General features: G+C 36.8%; 3 protein-coding genes across 6 annotated transcripts; all 3 read right to left on the minus strand.

Moving 5' to 3' along the window:
* Window positions 1-2270: 2270 nt before the first annotated feature.
* LOC306892613 (serotransferrin-2-like) lies at window positions 2271-8710 on the minus strand. Of its 2 annotated transcripts, none has more exons than XM_079453771.1 (17): window positions 8133-8710; window positions 7902-8053; window positions 7671-7773; window positions 7312-7500; window positions 7025-7160; window positions 6877-6932; window positions 6623-6783; window positions 5881-6022; window positions 5641-5789; window positions 4798-4894; window positions 4647-4670; window positions 4377-4538; window positions 3866-4019; window positions 3689-3756; window positions 3385-3572; window positions 3019-3184; window positions 2271-2529 (listed from the first exon to the last, which is right to left on the minus strand). In XM_079453771.1, the coding sequence occupies exons 1-17, from the start codon at window positions 8167-8169 to the stop codon at window positions 2483-2485; spliced, it is 2031 nt and encodes a 676-aa protein (XP_079309897.1). In that variant the 5' UTR covers window positions 8170-8710; the 3' UTR covers window positions 2271-2482. The 2 variants fall into 2 exon arrangements, with proteins under 2 accessions (XP_079309897.1, XP_079309898.1); XM_079453772.1 differs by having other exon boundaries at window positions 3019-3181; window positions 8133-8261.
* A 790-nt stretch (window positions 8711-9500) lies between these two features.
* Window positions 9501-17967, minus strand: ubxn7 (UBX domain protein 7). Of its 2 annotated transcripts, none has more exons than XM_079452126.1 (11): window positions 17820-17967; window positions 16367-16523; window positions 16155-16222; window positions 15688-15753; window positions 15477-15589; window positions 15241-15387; window positions 15036-15126; window positions 13102-13229; window positions 12568-13009; window positions 12408-12487; window positions 9501-12302 (listed from the first exon to the last, which is right to left on the minus strand). In XM_079452126.1, exons 1-11 carry the CDS (start codon window positions 17887-17889, stop codon window positions 12141-12143), a joined length of 1524 nt encoding a protein of 507 aa, XP_079308252.1. In that variant the 5' UTR covers window positions 17890-17967; the 3' UTR covers window positions 9501-12140. The 2 variants fall into 2 exon arrangements, with proteins under 2 accessions (XP_079308252.1, XP_079308253.1); XM_079452127.1 differs by lacking the exon at window positions 17820-17967 and adding an exon at window positions 17508-17717 and having other exon boundaries at window positions 11095-12302.
* Window positions 17968-18376: 409 nt separating this feature from the next.
* On the minus strand, window positions 18377-22149 carry ppp1r7 (protein phosphatase 1, regulatory (inhibitor) subunit 7). 2 transcript variants are annotated; one of them, XM_079452124.1, is made up of 10 exons: window positions 22060-22149; window positions 21269-21364; window positions 21091-21146; window positions 20943-21008; window positions 20700-20830; window positions 20424-20586; window positions 20190-20306; window positions 20012-20116; window positions 19673-19759; window positions 18377-19478 (listed from the first exon to the last, which is right to left on the minus strand). In XM_079452124.1, the coding sequence occupies exons 1-10, from the start codon at window positions 22097-22099 to the stop codon at window positions 19302-19304; spliced, it is 1038 nt and encodes a 345-aa protein (XP_079308250.1). In that variant the 5' UTR covers window positions 22100-22149; the 3' UTR covers window positions 18377-19301. The 2 variants fall into 2 exon arrangements, with proteins under 2 accessions (XP_079308250.1, XP_079308251.1); XM_079452125.1 differs by having other exon boundaries at window positions 18378-19478; window positions 21983-22061.
* Window positions 22150-22151: the final 2 nt, after the last annotated feature.

The following is a 22151-nucleotide window of genomic DNA, read 5'->3' on the forward strand; positions in this document are numbered from 1 at the left end:
TGCGTAATTGACTCCTGTTCACCAGTGAAATTGGAAAATTAACAGACTCATACACAACTATTACAAAAAAAAATCTCTAATGCTCAAGAAGTCAACATAATACATTCAGGTGGGTGTAAACCTCCTAAAATGCTATTTTGGAGTCAATTACTATTATTTTGTGTGTATAGCCTACATGTATTTTTTTCACTTTAGGAGGCCATTACTAAATGATAAAATCAGGTATTTAACTAAATACCAAATCAAGCTGGTCTCCCAGTCCAAAAGTTTACATACACCTCACTGTTAAATGTATGGTGTTGATTTGAGCATCATGCAATGTTGTTCAAAGCACTGTCAAGGTGAAAGATTAGGTTTTTCTGGTTGCTTAATTTCCAGCCTGAAATTATAAACCTGCATCGGACTGGAAGGGTCGGACTGGCCTTTCACAATATTTCCTTTTCACAATCTGTTTGTTGCGGTGCAATTGCTTCAGGGTCAGTGATGAAGTATGTTATATATCGATGAGTTTTTATTGCTGTCAGAAGACATTCTGTCAGAATATAAGTAAAAAAAATCTGTTTAAATTAGTTTTTCATAAGTAATAATCGACAATTATGAAATTACAACATGTCTTACTTCAGAGAAACTATCGGTCCTCCTGTTAGATGCAGCTCTGCTTGGCATGGGCTGCTCCGAACTTGTACATTAGTAATTAACTTTTGGTGGATGTGTATAATCAAAGTCCATTAGATTTATCTAAGTTTTGCATTTAGAATAAAAAAGATCTCTGTACGGAGACTGATATGTTGGTGGGTTTGACAATCAGTTGATTGCTCTATTTGACTAGTGTCCTTGGTAAACATTACTCAATACAAAAGCATAAAGTACACACTTATGGAGTTTTTTTGTTATTGAGTAAAACCTTATTTGGATATTTTCTTATACGCTGCAGGTGGCAACATCAGCATTTCTTTATCTTCAGTCGGTGAAAATAGGCCATCATTGTCAACAGAATGTTCAGGGTGTTTGTATTATCGTTGATGACTCTGACCAGCCTCCCACTGGACATTTGAGATACTGCAAAAGCTGTGATGTATTCACGATAAAGCACAGCCTCTCATATAGAGTATGAAGTTAGTAAGTAAGAGTTAGTAAGAGTAACGGAAGTTAGCGCCGCACTGGTTCCCTCTACCGAAAGCCTATGCATTGTGTTACTTTAGAACCCTAAATACAATTGCAGTAAAAAGCTAACAAGAGGCTGAAAGCAGACGACATACGGTCGCTCGATATCAAAGTCACCAAAGCCTCCGAAAACCTTTTTTTAAAACGTGTTCCCTTGTAAGTAATTACTCCTTGAACGAATTCCCATCCACGTTTTCAGAGATTTGTGTCCATGTCGCATTATTTGTGAGATTTAAATTCGCAATGGCGTCTAATGTCCACGGCAAATAATGTATTCGCTTTAAGCAACTTGTTAGCAACAACCGTTTTTGAGACACAGCTTTTAAAAAATCACAAGTGGGTTAAAACTGGTGTGTTTTATGGCATAGTTAAAATAGTTATTTAGAGGTGTAGCTATACCACAGATCTTATTTCAGCCAAATAACAAAAAAACACATTCAAAGGGGACATGGTGTGTTAGAATGCTAACTCACTTCCGGGGTTTGCATTCCAAAAACATTTCATCTCTGCGGTTGCTTTGCTTTATGCCATTTATAGGATTGTTGTACTTGAGTTTTCCATTCATTGTCATTTATTAAGTATTCAAAATTAGGACTATTTTAATCTAGACAGACAACATTGAGCAATATGATGATACTACTTGGTATTGTGATTCAGCTGGTAGTATCACAGGGTTGCGCAAGATATGTTTATGGTGTGACAATCTTAGGTTGGAGCAGTTCCTCTTTGCATCATTATATTTTGTCTGTAAACAGAATGTGTGGGTGGTGGAGTGTTGTTTGTTCTTACAACTGTCACTAAGAATATCAATGGTCATCAATGGTGAGTGACGTTTACATTCACATTCAGACTCTTTTACATTGCTTTATCCTATACATTTGTTTCTGGAATCGAACCCACAACCTTTGCATTGTTAGCGCCATGCTCTAACCACTGACCTACATCTGGAAAGTTTAAATAGTGATCATCAGGGAAATGTCATTGAAAAATCTCCTTTTATAAAGCCTTTACTCTGATTACATTTGTGGAATCACCTGTTTTTAAAAACAAGAAGCCTCGAGCTGTGGCGAGTAAGTAAGGAAAGTGACAGACATGTGACCTTGAAGTAGTTCTTGAAGTATTCATTTTTATTGTGGAGCCTTAGTATCTTTGACACCTGCTTATACACATTGACATTTTGTTGATCATTTTGCTTAATAACAACATACAATTTGTAAAGCAGAAATCCAGTGGTTCTTAGATGTAGTTTCTTAGGCAGGGGTAGCATGTGGAACAAAGATCATATGGCCAGCAATTGTTGCGTATTTCTGTAAGAGACTCATTCTTCTACTTCATGGTTTTTTAAAGTGCATGCCTGCACCAGATCTGTTAAAATAAACATTTTAATGTATTAGAACCAAAAGTAAAATTTCCATACATGTACCAAAATATAACTTGTTTTCTTAATTTAATAAAAGGCCATTAAAGTAAAGGTCCCCCAGCGTTACGATCCATTCAAAACTGCATCACATTTATAACCAAGTTTCCATTTGACTCTAAATTTCCATTCAAAGAAAGATACTGAAGCTAAAACCCTTTATAGACTTTATGGGGCAGTTTCCCGGACAGGGCTTAAGGCTAGTCCCAGACTAACTGAAATGTTAGAGGTGTCTTTAACGAAAGTAATTTACACTGGCATATCTTAAAATATATCAGTGCAATTGTTTTGTCTCAAGATGCACCCCAGTGATGTTTTATGTAAAGTATGTTTTAAACATACCCTAAATATCCTAATTTAACTGAGGCCTAGTCCTGGTTTAAACTAATCCTTGTTCGGGAAACCGGCCCTAGATGTTTATATTATAGATACTTTACCTGGAAAATTATTGTCTTTCTTGTAATTTGTTTCAATTATGTCCGTATAGTTTTTAGTCAGGAACTCCTCCGTGGATTTTGTGTTCTTTTGAAGACATTTAGTAGAATCAGAAAACATAAGGTTTCTACCACCAGCTGACTGAAACAGCTTACGATCAGGTAACTTCTGAAATTAAAGGGAGAGAATTCACACAAGAAGTTACATGAGCTGTTCACTACATGAGTTGCTAGATACAGTGCTTCTTATTTGTTACATGATTCTCTAAAATACTTTGGTCAAGCATAGCATTTATCAAACAAATGTTATAGAATCTTAGCTTTGTATATATTGATATACATAATGCATTCAATAGCAGATGAATTTACCTGAGCCCTGTTCAGGATGTCCACTACATCATTGCGAGCATCTTCACGGGTTATCACTGCATGAGCAGGCACACTAGCCCAGTTACAGGTTTTAAAGTTTGAAATGTTTTCTGTGTTATCTGGTGACTGTGGACAAATCAATTTAAAATCTTCTGACTTCAGCTTCTTTGCCCAGTCAGGTCCTTTACCTAAGCAGGTAGAACAGCAAAGTAGGACATCTTAACTGGGCTATTAAGAATATTATATTGTAAAGGTGTGACAAAATGAATGATATCCTCCATTAATAATCATAAGACACACTCACCATCTGTGTTACTTGGAACAATGCTGTGCTTGATAAAAGCGACATCACCTCCTCCTTCTTCAAGACACCTGCAAACAGGTGTGATATACAAACAACAGCAGTGAACACAAATGTATCAACAAATGACTATAATCAACTGTAGATTTATTTCCGTGTGTGGTTAATTATTTTTGGTACCTAAAAGCCCCATCATAGCCATAATACATTTCGTTAGGCGATGCTTTGCACTTGCTTCCCTGTCCTCCCACATCCTTCTCTTCGCCTTTACACAGTTTACACATGTTAGAGTCAACTTGAGCACCAGGAGCACAGCCTTCACTGAAGAAAGTGTCTGTAAAATTGAACATAAAACTTGTTACTTAACAAATTCCTGTTATTTCTAAAATTACTTCCCATAGCATGAGTCCCATTTATTCCTATAAATTATAATCAAAAATTCTTTCAAACTTTGTGCTTTAAACTGTTTTACCATAAAAATCCTGCAAGGGAAAAAAACAACCTTGGAACTTTATGTTAATTATTTGGAAACTGGAGCACAGAATGTGTCCATATCGTCCAACATCGGTACCATTACTGTATATGGGTTGTATGCACAGTATCTGAATAAATGTAAAAAATATACACTTTAATGCAACATTATAGCCATGAAATATTTTATGGCTAAAATGATTGTGCATAGGATACTCACACATGTTACACTCATTCCTTTTTTTGCATAGTACACCTTCTGGGATTTTCCAACCAGCATTGCGGTTTAAGCCAGTATGGCACGATTTCTTCCCTTTCAGATTATTCCAGGTTACCCCTGAGCCCTTTTTCACCACAGCAACAGCATAGTAGGACGTAGTGCCTTTGCACATTAATAAAATGAAGAATGAGCATTGAAATAGACAATGAAGAGCATAGCAGATCAACAGTCTCTAGATGGATATAAAAAATATCAGATAACAGTACTTACTAGAATCATTGCTGTCACACTTATCTGAAGGGGTAAATACAATTTTTTATTTTTTATTAATTACTAAACATACATTCTCACATCAGATACAACGCTATCTGATTATATGTTGTAGTGGTGGGATCAAAATGAATGTTGTGTTCATTCTTACCCTGATCATACTGCTCAGCCATGGCTGGAACAAGACCACAATGGCTACCAGCCCACATATACCCACCATCAGCTGCAAAGGCATCTATTTCCCCCCGCTTAAATACAAATCAGAATAAATCAGAATCAGAAAGGTTGTTAGTCTAGAGGCGGGAAACACATATGCAATTAATGTATATTTCTATTGCATATAAACATACTGGCATACTGATTTTCAGAAACTATGTAGCATGGAATTAGGCGTTTCAGATGCAGCCTAGGTAAAGGAAAATGTGTCTCACAGGACCACAGTTTTACACATTTAAAGTTCCAGTGAACGGATTTAGCAGCATCTAGTGGCTAGGTGGAGAATTACAAGCAATGCCTCACTCCACCCATCCCTTTCGAATCACTACAGTGGCTTACACAGGAAATAATTTTTTCGTTTCTTTGCTGAAGGAGATAACATGTTTACTAAATGCCCCCTGTAGAGTAGTTTGTTTGGTTAGGGATACTATACATATTTTTACATATATGAACCTTTAACATACATACATTTATGCAAACCTGTTAAACAAAATCTATATATTTAGCCTTTTATAAATACTTGAGAGTCTTTTTTTGTTGCTACTATTAACTAAATACAAAAGTAGACTGTAGCATTTCTTTCATTGTTAAACTAAACAAAGGCTCAAGGCTTGAATACATAAAACATGCCGTAAGATTTCATAGTACCACTTCTGTCCATATTAATGCCAAGATTTGCCTGGAAATTATTGTACGCCTAGTTTTCTGTTTCTGTTGTTTCTTGTTTCATAAATGAGGGCCATTGTAAGGAACAAAGATCAATTTGACCTGACAATACCATGACTTTTGTGATGCATTCATCCACAGTGAGTGCCTCCAGACACTCAAAACCACCAAAATTTAAATCGTCACACTTGGCTTTTTCTGCATGGCCAATGTTACACCATTTAATAGTCTGAAGCGTAGCTTTGGGTTTCTTAAATTTGCCTGAAGAAAAGAACATTTGTAAATAAATTTCATGAAATACATAGTGGAGAAACATATTTTGGTTTTCAAAAGCGTATGTAAGGTATATCACCTGTAAGTGCAAGCATGGTCTCATAATAATCTTTTTTCAAGTAGAGAAAAGAGTCTGTGGTTTCAGGTAGCTTGATTAGTCTAGATGCTGAGTCTGAGAACATCAGGTCTTTACCTCCCTCGGATGAGAAAAGATCTAAGGCCTGTTGAGCACATTCCACAACATAGCAATGATATTAAAACATAATCCTAAGTATTCATGTTTTATAAGTGATAGTTCATCCAAGAATGAAAATTCTGATATCATTTATCATTTCAAACCTGTTTGACTTTCTTTCTTCGACAGAAAACAAAATATATTTAGAAAAATGTTTTTAACCGGCACCCATTCACTGGTTTTGTGTCCATACAATAGAAGTGAATGGTTGCTGGTGCTGTGCGGTTACCAGCATTCTTCAAAATATGTACTTTTGTTTTCTGCGGAAGAAAGACAGTCATACGGCTTTCACATGACAAGAGTGAGTAATGATAACTTAACTTTTAATTTTTGGGTGAACTTTTATTATTCAAGGAATTGAATCATTCATAACTTTTGCAGATAAGTTCAGCCTTAAGTGTGCTAATATGGGAATCTTTAGATTTTAAATTGTTTAGAAATTGTGATATTGGACATGATTTATATGACTTATTGGCATTATATGCCCTGCAAGCACTAGTATTGTCTTGTGGAAATGCTTAATTACTTTATTATCAAAATAAGTAAATTCTATTTAACTTATGTAACATTATTTGACATGGCATACCGGTTGACTAAGGAGTTTATAAATCCGTTCTGATAAAACAGGATCCTTGCGGCTGATGACAGCACGGCCAGGCTCTTTACCAAGGTTGCAGTCCTTGTAGTCATCAACACTTTTCCTGCTGCCGTCCAGGCACAACAGCTCATACTGTGGTCTCTCAGCCACTTAAAAGTTATGAGACAAATAGCCTCCAATACCTGTTGACAGTATTTATATTTATAATCTCAATGTCATTTACACCTTTGTGAAATACTGACCTGGGATTGCATTGTGACACACAAAGGCAACCTGTCCAGCATCATTCTTCAGGCACCTGGAGAGGAGTATGAGTTTATAATATAGTTAGTTGATTTTAAAGTGGAGAGATGACTGTGTAAACATGCTAGTGTACTAGTTTAATTTTACCGAATGGCTCCTTCGGGACCATTGTAGTCTTCATTGGCTGTGGCTGAGCAGTCACCCTTGCAGGCTTTGCACAGATTTGGATGATTGGCTTTTGATATTCCAGGAACACAGCTGACTGAGAAGAACTCTGACACAGCTGCGAAAAAAAAGCAAAAATGAAGCCTTAGAAAATATTTAGACTTGTGTCCTGTTATTTAAGTGATGCATTCATCACAAAACACCTCACACAGATGCAAACCACATTTATTCCTAATCTATAATTCATCTCTGAATAGGACAACATTAACCTTTTTCAAGAGATTTGTCATCAGGACCTTCCCAAGGAATTTTCTTCTCTAAGATCAATCTGCCGATGGGAATATTCCAGCTTCCAGACGTTTTATAACCACTGTGACAGGACTTCTTCCCACTGAGATCATTTATGGTGAAGACAGTGCCTTTCTTTACCACAGCAACAGCATAACATGGTTCTTGTCCTGTTATAATGATAAAACCATACAAATGCAAAACATTATCATTTTGATACCAACAATGCATGTAGGTTTTGATTGTCTGTCAATCAAAATCTGTCAAATTCTGTTCTAAGAAATAATACATTTGTATATAGTGCAATTTTTCTAATAACACTCACAACAAAGAGACGTACCTTTTTTATATTTCTCTGCAAAGATAGGATGGAGTCCGTAGTTTAATTGTCCACCATGAAATACATTTTCTCCATCAACTATTACGATATCTGAAAAACCATCCTGTCAACCACAAGTAATTTGATTATTATCTTAAAAGATATAATGTACTCTTTTAAGACCAAAACTGGACCTTTCATTCAGGTTGCACCTATTGATTTTATAGAACAGATAAAATGTAGTTTTCTTACCTTGATGTGTTTCATACAGTCGGTCACACTCTGCTGTCGATTACATTTCAAGGCTTGTACTTTGTGGGACAGTTTCTGGCATTTATTTAACTCGCTCTCCGACTTTACACACCAAGTAACATCTTGACCGGTGGCTAAAGGCAGCGCCAAAACTGCAAAGAAGAAGACACATTAACCATAATGATTGATCAATAATACACCCAAACATATCAAACTTATTATGATAAATACCAAGGCACCCCAGGAACGTTGTGACCAGGAACTTCATACTGGGCCCAAACTTAGAATAAGCAGGCAGTAACAGGACAGACAACACTTTTTATAGATGGACTAGATACTCTGTGGGTTGGGTCAGCCAAACAGAAAACTGCTCATGATTTCTCAATATTTAAGTGTGGAAGTTGTGAGCCAGTTCACTTTTACAAAGAGAAGTCTTCTGTTATAGAAATGAGAAATATGGACAAGAGTACTTTTATATAAATTTTTTATTCATTACAAATGTATTAATAGTGTTTTATATTGCACATTATAATGCAGTGTATCTTTTTCTTATTAATGTTTAGTCATGGTTATTCTTGTTTATAAAGGTTAATGCATTTAATTTATAGTTTAATTTTATTTAAAAAAAAATGCATTCATATGCAAGTTCATTCACATAGAATTATTGAGGAAATAATTATTATGGACTATTTAAATGATGTTAAATTCTATTAATTTAAGTCTTTATTATGCTTAATTTTGAAAGAGGTATATTAATAAAATTAATCAGATTTTCCTTGTTACAACAATTTGTAAAGTTTGCACTCTGTAAACATGATCTCTGTGGGGAGACTGATATGTGGCCTTGGGAATCATCTGATTGCTCCATATTTGACTGGTGTCCTTTGTAAACATTACTCAATTCAAACGCACAAACTGCAAGATACAATGATTTTTAAAATGACTTTTTGATGGCTTTAACTTCAGAGTCAGTCTAAACAGACCAACTATAACATTTTCATAAAATGGGAAATTATGAGATATAAGATTTGTTTCAAAAACCTAAAAACTTAATTATTTAGATGTGATTGTGATCCTCTGCAGGGTTACAGGATTTATAGCATTTTATTCTATTTGAAATATTTAAAAAAGTGTCAGTGCAGTTTCAGTAGGCTGTGACCAGCATAAACTGTTTGGCACAATTTAAGGAAGTCTGACAGACCGCTACTTAACAGGATAACAAACAAGTTTCTGGTCGATGGTTTGAAGATACTGGACCACAGTTTGAAGGGGTCATGGGTCATTTATGCATGTTGCTAAACATTTTCTACTAATAATTTAACATGTGTTTGATAAAACATTTAGCATTGTTCTTTTTAAACGTGTTGAAGATTGAAGTTTGGAAAAGTTATTTGTTCCTTGCTAGCAAGCTGCTACACTTGTGAATGTAAAATCACCCTTTTAATCTGACTTTACATTGCCAGCAGTGCTGACGTGTAGTCTTATGTGAAACCGCTGTGCTTTTCACCGTAAGTTGACTGACCTGACTTGATATTTGGGCAGCTGCAGATATATAATTTTGCCCCAGTTGCATAATTTTAGGAAAGTAAGAGTAGTTTTGTAGTAATATTTATCTTTTCTAGACCAAGAAATGTAAATATGAATAAAGATGATTAGTGAAAGGTCACACAAAAACAAGAATTCTGTCATTACATACACATACATTGTATTTGGCAACACACGTTTCCAAATTGTGTAACTCTGGATATCCCGGCACAGATTTCTAAAATAAACAAAGATATCTCCAGATATTTTTTGGAATGTTGTAACCTTTAGCCTTTTTAAGCCCCAGGGACTCATACAGGCTGTTAATGAAAATGATCAAAATTATGAGAAATAGATTCATCTGTATTGTCTAATGTTGCTTGCATGTCCTTCTCAAACTATTGTTAAGTTTAGGGTGAGAGTTAAGGGTGGGGTTTGGGTATCCTGTCTATTTATTATTATTTTGCAGCAAATTAAGCTGCATTTGGCCATGGAAATTGTGAAAGAGAAATATTTTAACCTCATTATTTACTCACATTCCAGTTGTTTTCCGAATCGGTATAAATGACTTTCTTCTGATGAACACAAGGAAATATATTTGAAAGAAGGCTTTTAACTTAACAGTTTGTGGACCACGTTGTTTACAAAGTAGGAAGAATTACTTAATTCTTTTTTTTGTTCTGTTGAACACAAAATGTGATATTTTGAGGAATGTAGGACAGCAAACTGTTCTAGGGCACTTTTGACTACCTTTGAAATTTTAACCTACTATTGTAGTCAATGGGGTCCAATAACTCTTTGGTTGCAAGCAGTCGTCCAAATATATTTTTCAACCAAACAAAGAAATGTATACAGGTCTGGAACAACGAGAGAGTGAGTAATTGATGCAGACTTCTCATTTTTGGGTGAACAATGCCTTTAAAGCGGCACAAAATAATGTGACCCTGATGCATTGCAAGAATTTTCTGTGAATCAAAGATGCATTATTTGGGTACACCTAGACCTACAGGTAAAGAAAATCATCATCATCAAAGTTCTGGAATACTATGGTGAAAAATCTGTATGGCCATTCATTGATATCAGAAGCTATCAGGAATTTGGTTGTGATGTACACACCATGAAGGCTGTTTCTTGTATTTTCATAACAGCTGTCTTATTGATCTACATCACGATTAGCATTGTCCTTAAACCCTTATTGTAACACTACCACCTTTTATATGGGGTGCCTTAATGCTTTTCTCTTTTTTCAATTCTCAAGGTCTTCCGTACATCATATTTTCATGTATAACATTTTTCTGCTCCAGGCGAATTGTCGATTTTTCTTGACTTTGCTCAGTGTAAAATGAGTTTCTAAATAAGTAGAAGATTTGAAAAAGCTTACTTAAATTCTGAATTCCATGACATTTTTCTATTGACTAAATTGATGTGTCCAGGTGCAAACCCATGTACGAGGGTTCAATAACCTGGTTGAATAAGCAGTTAAAGGTCACAATTTACCCCAACTGATGTGATAAGCAGAAAATCAAAGAGATACTTAAAAGAGCAAACTAAGAGCTTTGCCACGGGTACACCTGCAGGACAGGAACCTACTGTGAGCTCAAAGAAAAATGGAACATACTATAGTCCTGTGGGTAGACCCAGAAACCAAGGGTGTTTCTGTGGCATCATTAACTATTTTTTGTGCTGTGATACATTGTTTACACATGAAGCACTAATAAACCTCTGAAACCCACACAAAAACATACAGCTCTTAATACTACTACTGCACCTGATGGGTTTGTCTGCCCCACACTTGACATTCATACATTTCAATCATTGCAAGAAGGGTGATGAGAGAAAAGTGACATCTTACAATAATCTTCTGATATAAAAAGGCTTTTTAACAGCAAAGGTTAAGGCAAATATACCCTGGAACATCATTTTTCAAGCCATGTGAAACTCTGTTGGTCTGTTTTTTCTTTCACATAATGTTTAACCTATAGGACATTCAGATGTTTCCACAACTGATCAAGTCAAGTTAAATCTGAGTTTCAAGCTTTTTAACAAGCACCAACTCACAAAACGGAGAAAAATAAATTACAAAATTACTTCAGAAAATTACTCAAGCAGGCCAGTCGTCCCTTTTGTTTCAATGATTATATTTGAGAATGAGTTTTTGTGGAAATGATGCAGTATATAAAAAAGGAGACAGAAACTTACTATAGCTAAATGTCACTCCACTCCTTACCTGCACATTGCAGATGAGATTTGAGGGTGTACCTCTAAAAAATAAACACCCACCCCGTTCATCCCCCGAGCCTGTGAACAGTATGACCCCTTTGCTTAGCTGATTCTTTTAACAGGAACTTCAGCAATTTTGGAACAAAAAAACTTTGCATAAACATGATAAGCCATCAGAAAAGCATTCCTTACAAACCTATAAACCATCAGAAACCTTTTGAGCATTTGTATTCCATATCTTTTCTAAATGTTAGCTCTTTCAATGTGAGTGTGACAATGAAATAAAGACTTAGACCCAAACAGGATGGGATGTGCCGATTTGTTTGTGAAATAAATATGTATATAAATGGAGCTTGGGGTGGCCCTATGAACTACAAACTGTTCCATGTAACCAGGACTTATTAAAAAAAAAGTGGTAACAGGGCAGTCAATTCAGTCTTTCTAGGGCACAAGTGACAGGATAGGAGGGGTGTGGCTTTTATACAAGGGGAGGGTCTAATTCCTCTCTTGCACAAACACAGTCTCCTGCGGACACAATCCTGCTTCCTGCAATGTGATGTCATAGTCCAAGTGAGTGAGTCTTCGACGGGGAAAGTTGGTGACAAGTTCGAAGCGCTCATTGGGGAACCCTTTAAACTGAACATGTCTAACCAATGCCTACAAAAGACACAAAAATTATTAATATTTCATACATCATACCACTGCATTTAACTGAATACTGAAAAATACAAAAAACTATAAAGAATGTAGGAGGATACCTACCATAAGCTTAGCTTTAGCAGACAGTGCTATCTGTTCCCTCTGGCCATCTGGGTATCGCAGCATTAAGCGGGCTTTTGGACCTGCAGTCATTTTAGTCATGTGTATTACAAACAAAATACACGCTTTAGCTTGAAACGAAATCCAAAAAAATGTTGCATACCATTGTCATCTGGTTCGGCTGTGCTGGTGCCAGCAGGGTCTGATATGGATCTGTGGTTCTCTCCAAGCTGATGCTGGGACTCTGTTTGTCCTGTCTGTCTGTGGCTATGTCCCACCGGCTCTAGGTGGTTCTTTTTACTCTCCTCTTTCCTGCAGCCCAACTCTTTGTGCAGGGACTTCCTGTGATGGGCAGGACTGTCTGCTCTAATGGGTTGGGCTATGGGATGAGCTACATCTTTGGAGACCAGTCCATCTAAAGATTCCTCTCCTCCCGAGCCATCCACTGAGATCAGACCTTCGCTGTCAGAGAAAGGCTCTGCATCTGAATCATCATCTGATCGTGACTCTGCCTTGTCCTGGGTAGACTCGTAGTGCGTTTCTTGAATAGATGCCCGGATAGCTGCCTCTAACTGACTGTCTTCACTGGCATCTATTAAACTCTCCTTTAAAAGAGATAAAAAACATTAATGTTTAAGACATAATTAAATGCCTTCATGAACTCCTTGAACTTTCTGGACCTTCAACTTATACTTACAGAACGAGCACGTTTGGCAGGAGGTTGACTGGACTGCCCATCCAGCTGCCCATGCTCTGACAGGAAGCCTGTGACCTGATCCAGGAATGAGGACACATCTAACTGGTTCCACTCAACCATTTTTTGTCCTGTATTTGTCAACACAAATGTAAAAGGCAAATGAACACAAAGAAAGACATAATATTATATATGTAAAAAGCAAATGTATACATAAATATAATATAACAGCAGTACTTAAAGTAAAAATGTCAAAAGAATTGGGACAGAAACGTAATAAATGAACACACATTTACATGCACCTTTTTAAAGTTACAACAATGCTTTAGGAAATTTTAGCATTCTTGCGAGACAAAAACATGGAATGGCAAATCAGACGGAAGAATGTCTATCACTTCCTCAGCTGACGTCCTTAAAGTGATAGTTCACATAAAAGAAAAATGCTGTCATCATTTAGTCACCCTCTTGTCATCTCAAACCTTTTTTACTTTCTTTCTTCTGCAGATTGTTGGTAACTGAACAGTGATGGCACTCATTGACTTGCATTGGTTTTGTGTCCGTATATTAGAAGTGAATGGGTGCTGCCGTTGTTCGGTTACCAACCTTTTTCAAAATATCTTCTTTTGTGTTCAGCGGAAGAAAGTCATACAGGTTTTACAATACACAAGAAGGTGAGTAAATGATGAATTCACTTTTATTTTTGGGTGAACTATCACTTAAATTATTCGATTACATAGTCATTGTTGACAGATTGGGTGGACTTCAACCCAATTGGGCTTCTTTTGAACGGGTTAGACAGGTAAAAATGCATTGGGCGGGTGGAAAAGATTTTGGCTGCTTATGATATTAAAAACCTCCCCAAGAAGCTAGCCTTGTCCTTGCTTTTATTTAGTCAAGTTATTTCCAAACGTTCTAAAATAATGTGAAGTGCACATTATTCCTTAACAAAGCCCTTATTGGTTCAGTTTAACCAATCAGGTCTGGGATAGGGAGACCTGTCAATCAATCAACCGTTGAGAAGTGATGACTCGTGAGTGTCGGGATTTTGGTGCAGTAAAGGACCAGATTTTGTATATTGAACCGATTGCAATGCCAAAGTGGCCCAAATATATGTTGCACGGTAAAGGGAGAGTAATTCAAATCTCAGAATGTGGATTACACATGTGGTGATAGACGACTCGAAGACTTTGTAAAAATAACAATAACAGAATTCCGATTATACTACTTCTGATCATCATCAGCAGATTCAGCACACCTTTAAACTGTACAGACTGTGCTCTGGCATACTCGTCCTTGACAGCTGCTGGACTTGCTAAAACTTTGCATTATATGTTCTGCAATATATACTTCACGAAAGAAAATTGTAGTTCTGTCAGATGTTAAGGCAACTCTCAAATGTAAGAGCATTATTGTTGCTGCTGTTCTTTTTTGTTCTGTCGTATTAGTATGTTTCAATGAAATGCACATTTTTAGCTGCCATGGTTTGTGCATGAAGTTCATGAATGAGTGTAAAATGCCTACTCATGTTACTTGATGCATGTGTTTTTTGAGGGTTAATTTCTTGATTGTCACTTTGAAGTGGTTACTGGACATATTAGTCATATTTTCTAACTCTCTTTAAATGCATTTGCTATGTTTGATCTGTTTTCTAGGTTTTTATGATATTTTGACATCTTGTCAATCTTCATTTTTAGGAGAAAGAATTGACATTATCATCACTGATTGACATTGAATTAAATTTCTATCACATTATTTTAGCAGTTAAAATTTGGGCTTGTTTTTGTTGGAGTTGTGAGTTTTAGTGAGCCTTTGGGCTGGAAATTGTCCACCAAATCTAGCAACACTGTACACATTGTCACAAGACAAAATCTATTGTGCCTCAATCACAATAGAGTAAATGTATAAGGGCGATTGCACAGTGCTCTTGTGTCCCTTACCTGTACGAGGGTCCAAAATAGAAATACAGGGGAACTTGTTAAGCTTGTAAAACTGAATGTACCTCTGCCCTTCCTCACTGTCGTGGTACACCTAAAAACAACAATAGCTTAAATCCAAACACCATTTTACATCTCATATTAACATGTTTCGTCACATACAGATACAAAATACAGGTGGTGGGCATTGACGTCTGTGTAAATGTACCTGCCAGAATATGAAGTGTTCTTTGATGAGGCTTTTCACAGCATCATTGCTCCACACATCTCTGTTCAGACACTGGCAGGCAAAATCCTGAACATTTTGAATGTTGATCATCAGCCATTTGTTCTCAAGCTGACCACAGTCTTTTGCCTGAGGTGAGAAAGACGCTCAAAGTCAAAACACATGGCTGATTAGTCATTCATTTGATTTTATAAATGTAGTTAAATCAAATAAATTACTGTCTCAAAGCTGCCTTTGTGTATGAGTTCAATAGGGGGACGGAACAGATCGGCTAAAGTGCTAAGTTTCTTGTCCTTTGCACTTCCGTTTCTTAACTCCTGCTCCTGTCGGACTAGAGGGACACCAAAGAACAGCAGAGAATTGCTCAAAAACCGATCTTGAGTATGTTTGAGTGAGAGTATGGCATCAACATGCCTCACAGCTACTCACTGGTTTCAGTCTGAAAATCCCGAAATCCGTCAAAGATCGATCGCGCTGGTCTACGCCTCTTTGGTACTGTGAAAAATAGAAATAAGCTTGTTGGTTACAAGCATTCCTGCAAATATCTTTCTCCGTGTTCAACCAAACAAAGACATTTTTACTGCTTTGGAACAACTACAGAGAGTAATTCATGACAGAATTTTCATTTTTAGGTGAACTAGCCCTTAAACATGTTATTCAAAACTGTAATTACATTACAACAAGGGTAAATATTTGAATTATTGTTTAAGTAGATGCACGGTTATAATGTTTGAGATATTGTTATTCAGTGGAACATAACTGAAGCGGTAAAGATGCTTCTAGTGCGAGTCCACTTGTCGCTATAGTTGCTCTGCTATATAACTCTGCTTGTGTGTACAGTGTAAAACAGGTATTAGCTGCAAGAGACAACATTAAAAAAATGAGCACAGCCTAACCTCCAAACAAGGGTTCGGGCTCCACCAGAATATCTTGCTTCTGAGGAATAGGGGCTCGCACATCATCTCTGCCAGAAAGGGGAACATATATTAAATAACGCTGGTTCAGACTGAGAGAACAGTGCTCTTTTACAAACGTCTTAATGATGCAGGGCAGACTCTGAGGGGATTTTATGTTGCTTGACAACACCGAGACATCTGTAGTCACTCACTCTATGGGTGGATGTCTGCTGCTGGAGGCCCCGGCTGAACTGGCGCTTGTGCTGGGTTCCTCTGCGATCCCCCCTCCATCCAGAAACATGGTAACTGCCATCTCTAGGTTATTGTTACATGCTTCTAGCATATGCTTCCCTACACTTTCTGTAGCACCTGCAAAACCACGAAGAACATTTATGATGTGAAACACGCTGATTTTTTTGTGATTTATCACACAAGTTTCCTGTCTGAAATCATTTATAAAGCGCTACTGAATTACATAAGATAAAGAGACATTGTTTCTGACAAAACACAGCAGTTTATCAGCCAAGACGGTCATCAAAAATAAACAAACAAACAAAATTACAGACAGATTATGAAAGATTCTTCCTTTGCTTAAACTAAATCATATTATTGTTTTACTGTTGACTTTAACTATACATTGATTTGGTGTAAGCTTTGAAATCTTTGTTACAAGTACAGAAACACGTTCTTTTTACGTATATTTTATAGTATTTTATTACGTTGGCGTTTTTTATGACTCTAACATTAAGTAAATATGTTCAAAAACGCTGGAATATAAGGTTAAAAATGTGCTGAAGAGAGAAGAGCTGCGCTCAACTTTTGCTCGTTTTTTTAATCCTCAAATTCCCAAACCCCTCAAGGGCGCATGCGCACATTCAGTGCATCTTTCACCTCTACAAAAAAAAGTAGCGAGCGGCGAAACATGGCTCTGCGTTTCTGATGAGCAAAACTGAAACTTACAAGCGATATAAACCATCAAGTGAGCCTTAAAATCAGCCTGCGTGTGCACATCATATACAGTTAGATTGAACAGTTCCCGTCCGACAAACACAAACGTGTATCACTTTGATGGGAAGTTGAGAGAAGCATACACACAATACGGATAATTGATTTAGTAACTGCCTACACAAACCGCCATGTTGTGGACTAAGGTTTATGATCCAGACACTTGCTGAAGTTATCTAACATACTCGAGGCGGCTGAAAACATCCCAACCTGTAGCATTTAAATGTGCCCATGTCTTTCATCTTTACAGGCATAAAAACACCGCATTGATAATCTGGTTTACTCGAGTGGTTTGAATATAAAGGTGTTTCACGAATAGCAGTGATGGAATAACAGAAGCAACCTTACAATGCTCAACGTTACAAAGTTAAGTCCGAGAGAGTTTTACATGACCCTCTGCATACTCTACACGTGACAGCCGTTTCATGGTTTGATTTCTTTCTCTCGCATTTAAACCTGTTTTAAAGCATGTGGAGATAGCAGCTAGCATCAGCTCTCTTTCGTTACAGTCTCTTTCCTTTGCATGACAGAGGGGGCAGTACTGATGGTGTGTCTCTCGATTATTCCTCCCTCATACATCAATTCTATATGCACCCCATTTTTCTAAAGAGAAACAGTAAGGGGAAAAAATCCCCACAAATGTAAAATGTAAATATTTACCAGTTATGGCTGTGAACTGTTGTATTAACCCATTAACCCCCGGGGCTGATGCGTCTCCGAGAGTCGCCATCTTGCCGCCACTAACAACAACACGACTGCACGCATGCACGTCGTCCACCAATGAGATCTTTTTCTGTAGCTTCCTTTTTGCGTCACCGTACTTACGGCCTCTGGGTAATGTAGTATTCGCGTGGCAACCTATTGGTCGTATATGATGTAAGGTAAATTTCACATATACAAACAAAAATTTGCGAATAATCACACTGATTTAAAATTGAATTAGGGCATAATTATTATTCTCTAAAATATATTAGGAATAAAAACGCAAAATTATTTTAAAGGATTCTTGAAACGTAGTTCTCTATTAATTTATTGTAAGATTTTCTCTCTATTTATTTCTTCTTTTGGATCTCTAATGCTATTATTAATGTAACGTTGAATATGATGTGATCATCTATGTACCTCTACTACAGCCATGATGTTAGTTTTAATATTTAAAAAGTTAAAAATAAACATAAGTAATGATGAATAAACAATCAAAGCTCTCATCTCTGTATTTGTTGTTGAAATTTTGTTTATTATTTATTGTACATTCAATCCAGAAACAGTCAACCAAGCGTGTAAAATGAATGAAAATACAAGCAAATTAAAATAAATCCTATGCTGTTGTTAATAACCCCTCAAATGGGACTGTGTGTCCCTTTTAAAGTATATAGTATCTGCAAAGTCAAATTTAGACACCCCTCTAGTTAAATATGAATGGCCTTACTGCAAGTCACAACATAGTTTTTCCATAAGGTGTCTGTGTACATCTTCTTTTTATTCCTCCAAAAACTAAAAATAAGGTTTTAATAAAAACAGAAAATTAACAAAAACAAAACTGGCCTCCTGACATTTCTTTGCCCTGTAGATATTAAGACTTGGTCGAAAATTGCATTAACTTCAACACAAGATGTGGTGGTGTGATTTATTTTTCTAACTGACTTTATCTGCTACTGGGGCTGTTATGATGTGATATTAATTCAAAGAGTGATACAAGGGTCATACAAAAAAAATGTTGTCTGCTTTGCTAAACCAGTTTAAGAGCTTTTCTTTCTCTTTTTCTATGCAACAGTGTTTCAGCATAGTGCGATATATACGATATATCTCTTCTCGATATACACAAGAACTGATATGCAAGTTTCATCCATTACAGCCTGCCTACATATTACTCAAGAGAGCAGTCCATGTAGTGTTCAGTGCAAAACCAGATTTCAGAGAATTGTCCTATACCGAAAATTAATGAACAAGCATTCATTCCCGCTATAGCATAAGTCAGGGCATAGTCTTTGTGTAAGTAAAAGGTGCCAGCACATGGAATGGCAACACTGGGAGTGTACTTCTTTTAAAAGCGATAAATAGAGAAAAATGCTAATGGTGGTAATGTGTTTATAATGTGCAGATGAAAGTGAGGGAGGGCACAAGGGCAGGTGAAGTGGATGGTCAGAAACGGATGAAGGTGGCATCGATCTGCTTGACACTGGGCAGTGCCAGCATGATCTTGCGTCTATATTGAGGGTCCTTCTGCACAGGGTTTCTCTCCAGATAGATAGTCTCTAGACTTTTGGCATTCTTGAGTTCATCCAGGTCTGCCCAGTTATCAATCTGGTTGTCATTCATCTGTGAGAGAAAAAATTGACAACCATGTACAACTACACACTGTATAACTTAACTTAAATGATTGCATCAGAAATATAATATTTTTATGAGAGCAGCATTACAAAGTAATCTTTTTTTTACATACAAGTATATAAATACAATGCCATGCAAAAATATAACAATTCAAACTGCTTTTACACTTATTCACAGCTTACCCAAAATTCTTTTAATTCCGTCAAGTGGTTAATATTTTCAATTCTTTTTATCCTGTTTGCAGCAATATCCAGAGTTGTCAGCTTTTTCTAAAAAATTTAAGCAGGGGAGATAAGACCTACATTTTCTAGCACCCAAATATTCAAGGACATTTAAAAATAAAACCACAGCTAGATGTGATGAAAGATCAGAACACATTGATATTCCCCGTGGATTGAAGATGTCGTGAAGCAGGTAGTGAAAATAAGAACAGTTTTAAATATATATATACAATTTGGCAGATGATCTAACATAATTTGAGAGTATAAAAGAAAAAGATGATGCATTTATGTAGGACATACATTGTTCTCCAGGCCTTCTATGACTTCAATGCCGTTATGACTCAAGTAAAGCTCTCGCAGATTCACTAGATTCTGGAGTCCCTCTAACTTTGTGATTCGGTTACTCTGTCAGACAGGAAAATATGTTAATGTTGAAAGCAACATTTGGCCAAAAATTCCCTAATTAGCACCGGGGTACCTGAATACTGAGAACCATCAGATTGTGCAGTCCATCAAGGTTCTGTAGCCGAGGGATTTTATTCGTGCCAAGAAACAAACTCTCCAAGGAACTAAGAGAATCCAGATTTTCAATAACCTGAAATGGTAAATACATCTATCAAATTTGAGTTTCAAACGTGTCTACATTATTAATAGAAAACATGTTATGTAGATTATTACAGGTAGACAGCAGGTATTGCTTTTGATTTCTTACCCTAATACGGTTAGAGCCCAGCTCGAGCATTTGAAGGCTAGTCAGATGATCGAGGTTGGCAATGCTTGTGATCTTATTATGAAGAAGGAAGAGCTTTTTGATTTTCGTGAGATGGTCCAATCCCTCAATTTTCCTCATCATGTTGAATGAGACATCTAGCTGCCTGCAAAATACACAACAGAATATTGACTGACTTTTCAAAATCTGCAGTAAAGTTACTTCCCTACACACTATTTTGAGAACATCACTATACTTCAGTTTTGAAGTCTCACTTACTCAAGCTCTGTAAGGGCCTCAAGATTCTCTAGTTTGCGAATCTGGTTGTCATAAAGGTCCAGTTCCTTTAATGATGTAAGGCTTTCCAGGTTCTCAATGCATTTGATGAGGTTTTGTCTGAGAGAAATTGTCTGATGGTAAAAACAAAGGGAATTACATCAAATAAGCAAATTGTTCTCCAATATGAGGTATTCTAGATGTACTTATCTGACAGAAAGTAAACCTATGGTAAAATACTCTTACCTTTGCTTTCCTAAGAACCTCTAGACCTTCAATCTTCCCAATTCTACAGTGAACCAGATCCACATCCTAAAACAATGCATACCATAGTAAATAATAGCAATAATAACCTGTTTCTCGGTCTCAAAACCTAAAATTAATTCTGAACCACCTCTTCATCTGGGTCTAAGGTTATGGTTTCCATGTCAACCGGTGACTCCTCTGGTACTATAAAAAGCAAGAGATGTGGTAGATATCACATGTATTAATATTATTAAATATCATCTTTTCATTTCTTTCCGTCACTTGACGGAAGTGAATCGCCAATGAAATTGGCAAGGTGGTCTCACCAGTTGAAGGGGCTTGTAGGGAGTCAACCTCACCATTGAGGCTCTTTCTTTTGGTCTCATCATCACCAGATTCTTCAGACTCACCTCTCCTATCCACTAGAAATATATGGTGATTTAGTACAGACCACATGGTGTTTAGTACATCACCAACTATGGTGAAATGATAATGCACATTGACACGCACACGTTTTTGTCACGTTACTTGAATTTATCTGAAAGCGAGACTTAAAAGCCTTCATCCGTTAATGCTGTATTCTATTCCCATCCCACACACACCCACCCTGAGCCCACCAGTAACGCACAGTACAAGCATCCTAGCAAACTGATCCAAGCATTCGAAAACAAATGCAAGCATCGCGAAACCCTCAATCCGCCACATCTACTCATTCAGACACATGCATTCCTATACTTTAAGCGTCTGCACAGGTGAGACATTGACAGGTATCGATTCGCGAGCCTGTGAGCTACATTAGCGCGCACCAGAGAGACGTGTGTGCACTGACGCCATACACTACTTTACACCCAACTGAAAAGAAGTCTGGACTAACGACTGTCATTTAAATGACTTTAGACTCTAAATAGACAGCGAGTTAGCTTTCATCGTTATTTCAAACATGAGCGACTTAGGTTAGCTGGGTGTTTAACGTAAACAATCACACATTACAGTCTAAATGGCGAAAGGACACTAAAATATTAACCATTACAAAAACCCACTTTGACTATGAAAGCTGAGAACATATTTCTGCTGCTTTCATAAAATGAAAGCATTAAAATCAGAGAAGTAATTTTACCTTCCATCTCTTGAGGTTCTCCGACAGATAAGGTCGCCATTTTCCGCTAGCCCCACCCACTTTACTGGATGATTGACAAAAGCATCCACCAA

The sequence above is a fragment of the Barbatula barbatula genome (genome assembly GCF_947034865.1).
Source record: "Barbatula barbatula genome assembly, chromosome: 3".
Lineage (NCBI taxonomy): Eukaryota > Metazoa > Chordata > Actinopteri > Cypriniformes > Nemacheilidae > Barbatula > Barbatula barbatula.

Excerpts from the sequence above, each read along its gene's own strand:
- ppp1r7 (XM_079452124.1), bottom strand. The coding sequence starts at position 22,099 with ATGGCGACCTTATCTGTCGGAGAACCTCAAGAGATGGAAG. Across the intron at positions 21,009-21,090 it reads CCTTAGACCCAGATGAAGAG|GATGTGGATCTGGTTCACTG; the intron begins GTGGTTCAGAAT and ends GCATTGTTTTAG. Across the intron at positions 20,587-20,699 it reads GAGGCCCTTACAGAGCTTGA|GCAGCTAGATGTCTCATTCA; the intron begins GTAAGTGAGACT and ends TGTATTTTGCAG.
- ubxn7 (XM_079452126.1), bottom strand. The coding sequence starts at position 17,889 with ATGGCGACTCTCGGAGACGCATCAGCCCCGGGGGTTAATGGGTTAATA. Across the intron at positions 16,223-16,366 it reads AGCAGACATCCACCCATAGA|AGATGATGTGCGAGCCCCTA; the intron begins GTGAGTGACTAC and ends CCTTTCTGGCAG. Across the intron at positions 15,754-16,154 it reads GCCCGAACCCTTGTTTGGAG|TACCAAAGAGGCGTAGACCA; the intron begins GTTAGGCTGTGC and ends TATTTTTCACAG.
- LOC306892613 (XM_079453771.1), bottom strand. The coding sequence starts at position 8,169 with ATGAAGTTCCTGGTCACAACGTTCCTGGGGTGCCTTG. Across the intron at positions 3,573-3,688 it reads TGTTCCAAGTAACACAGATG|GTAAAGGACCTGACTGGGCA; the intron begins GTGAGTGTGTCT and ends CTACCTGCTTAG. Across the intron at positions 3,185-3,384 it reads ACATCCTGAACAGGGCTCAG|AAGTTACCTGATCGTAAGCT; the intron begins GTAAATTCATCT and ends CTTTAATTTCAG.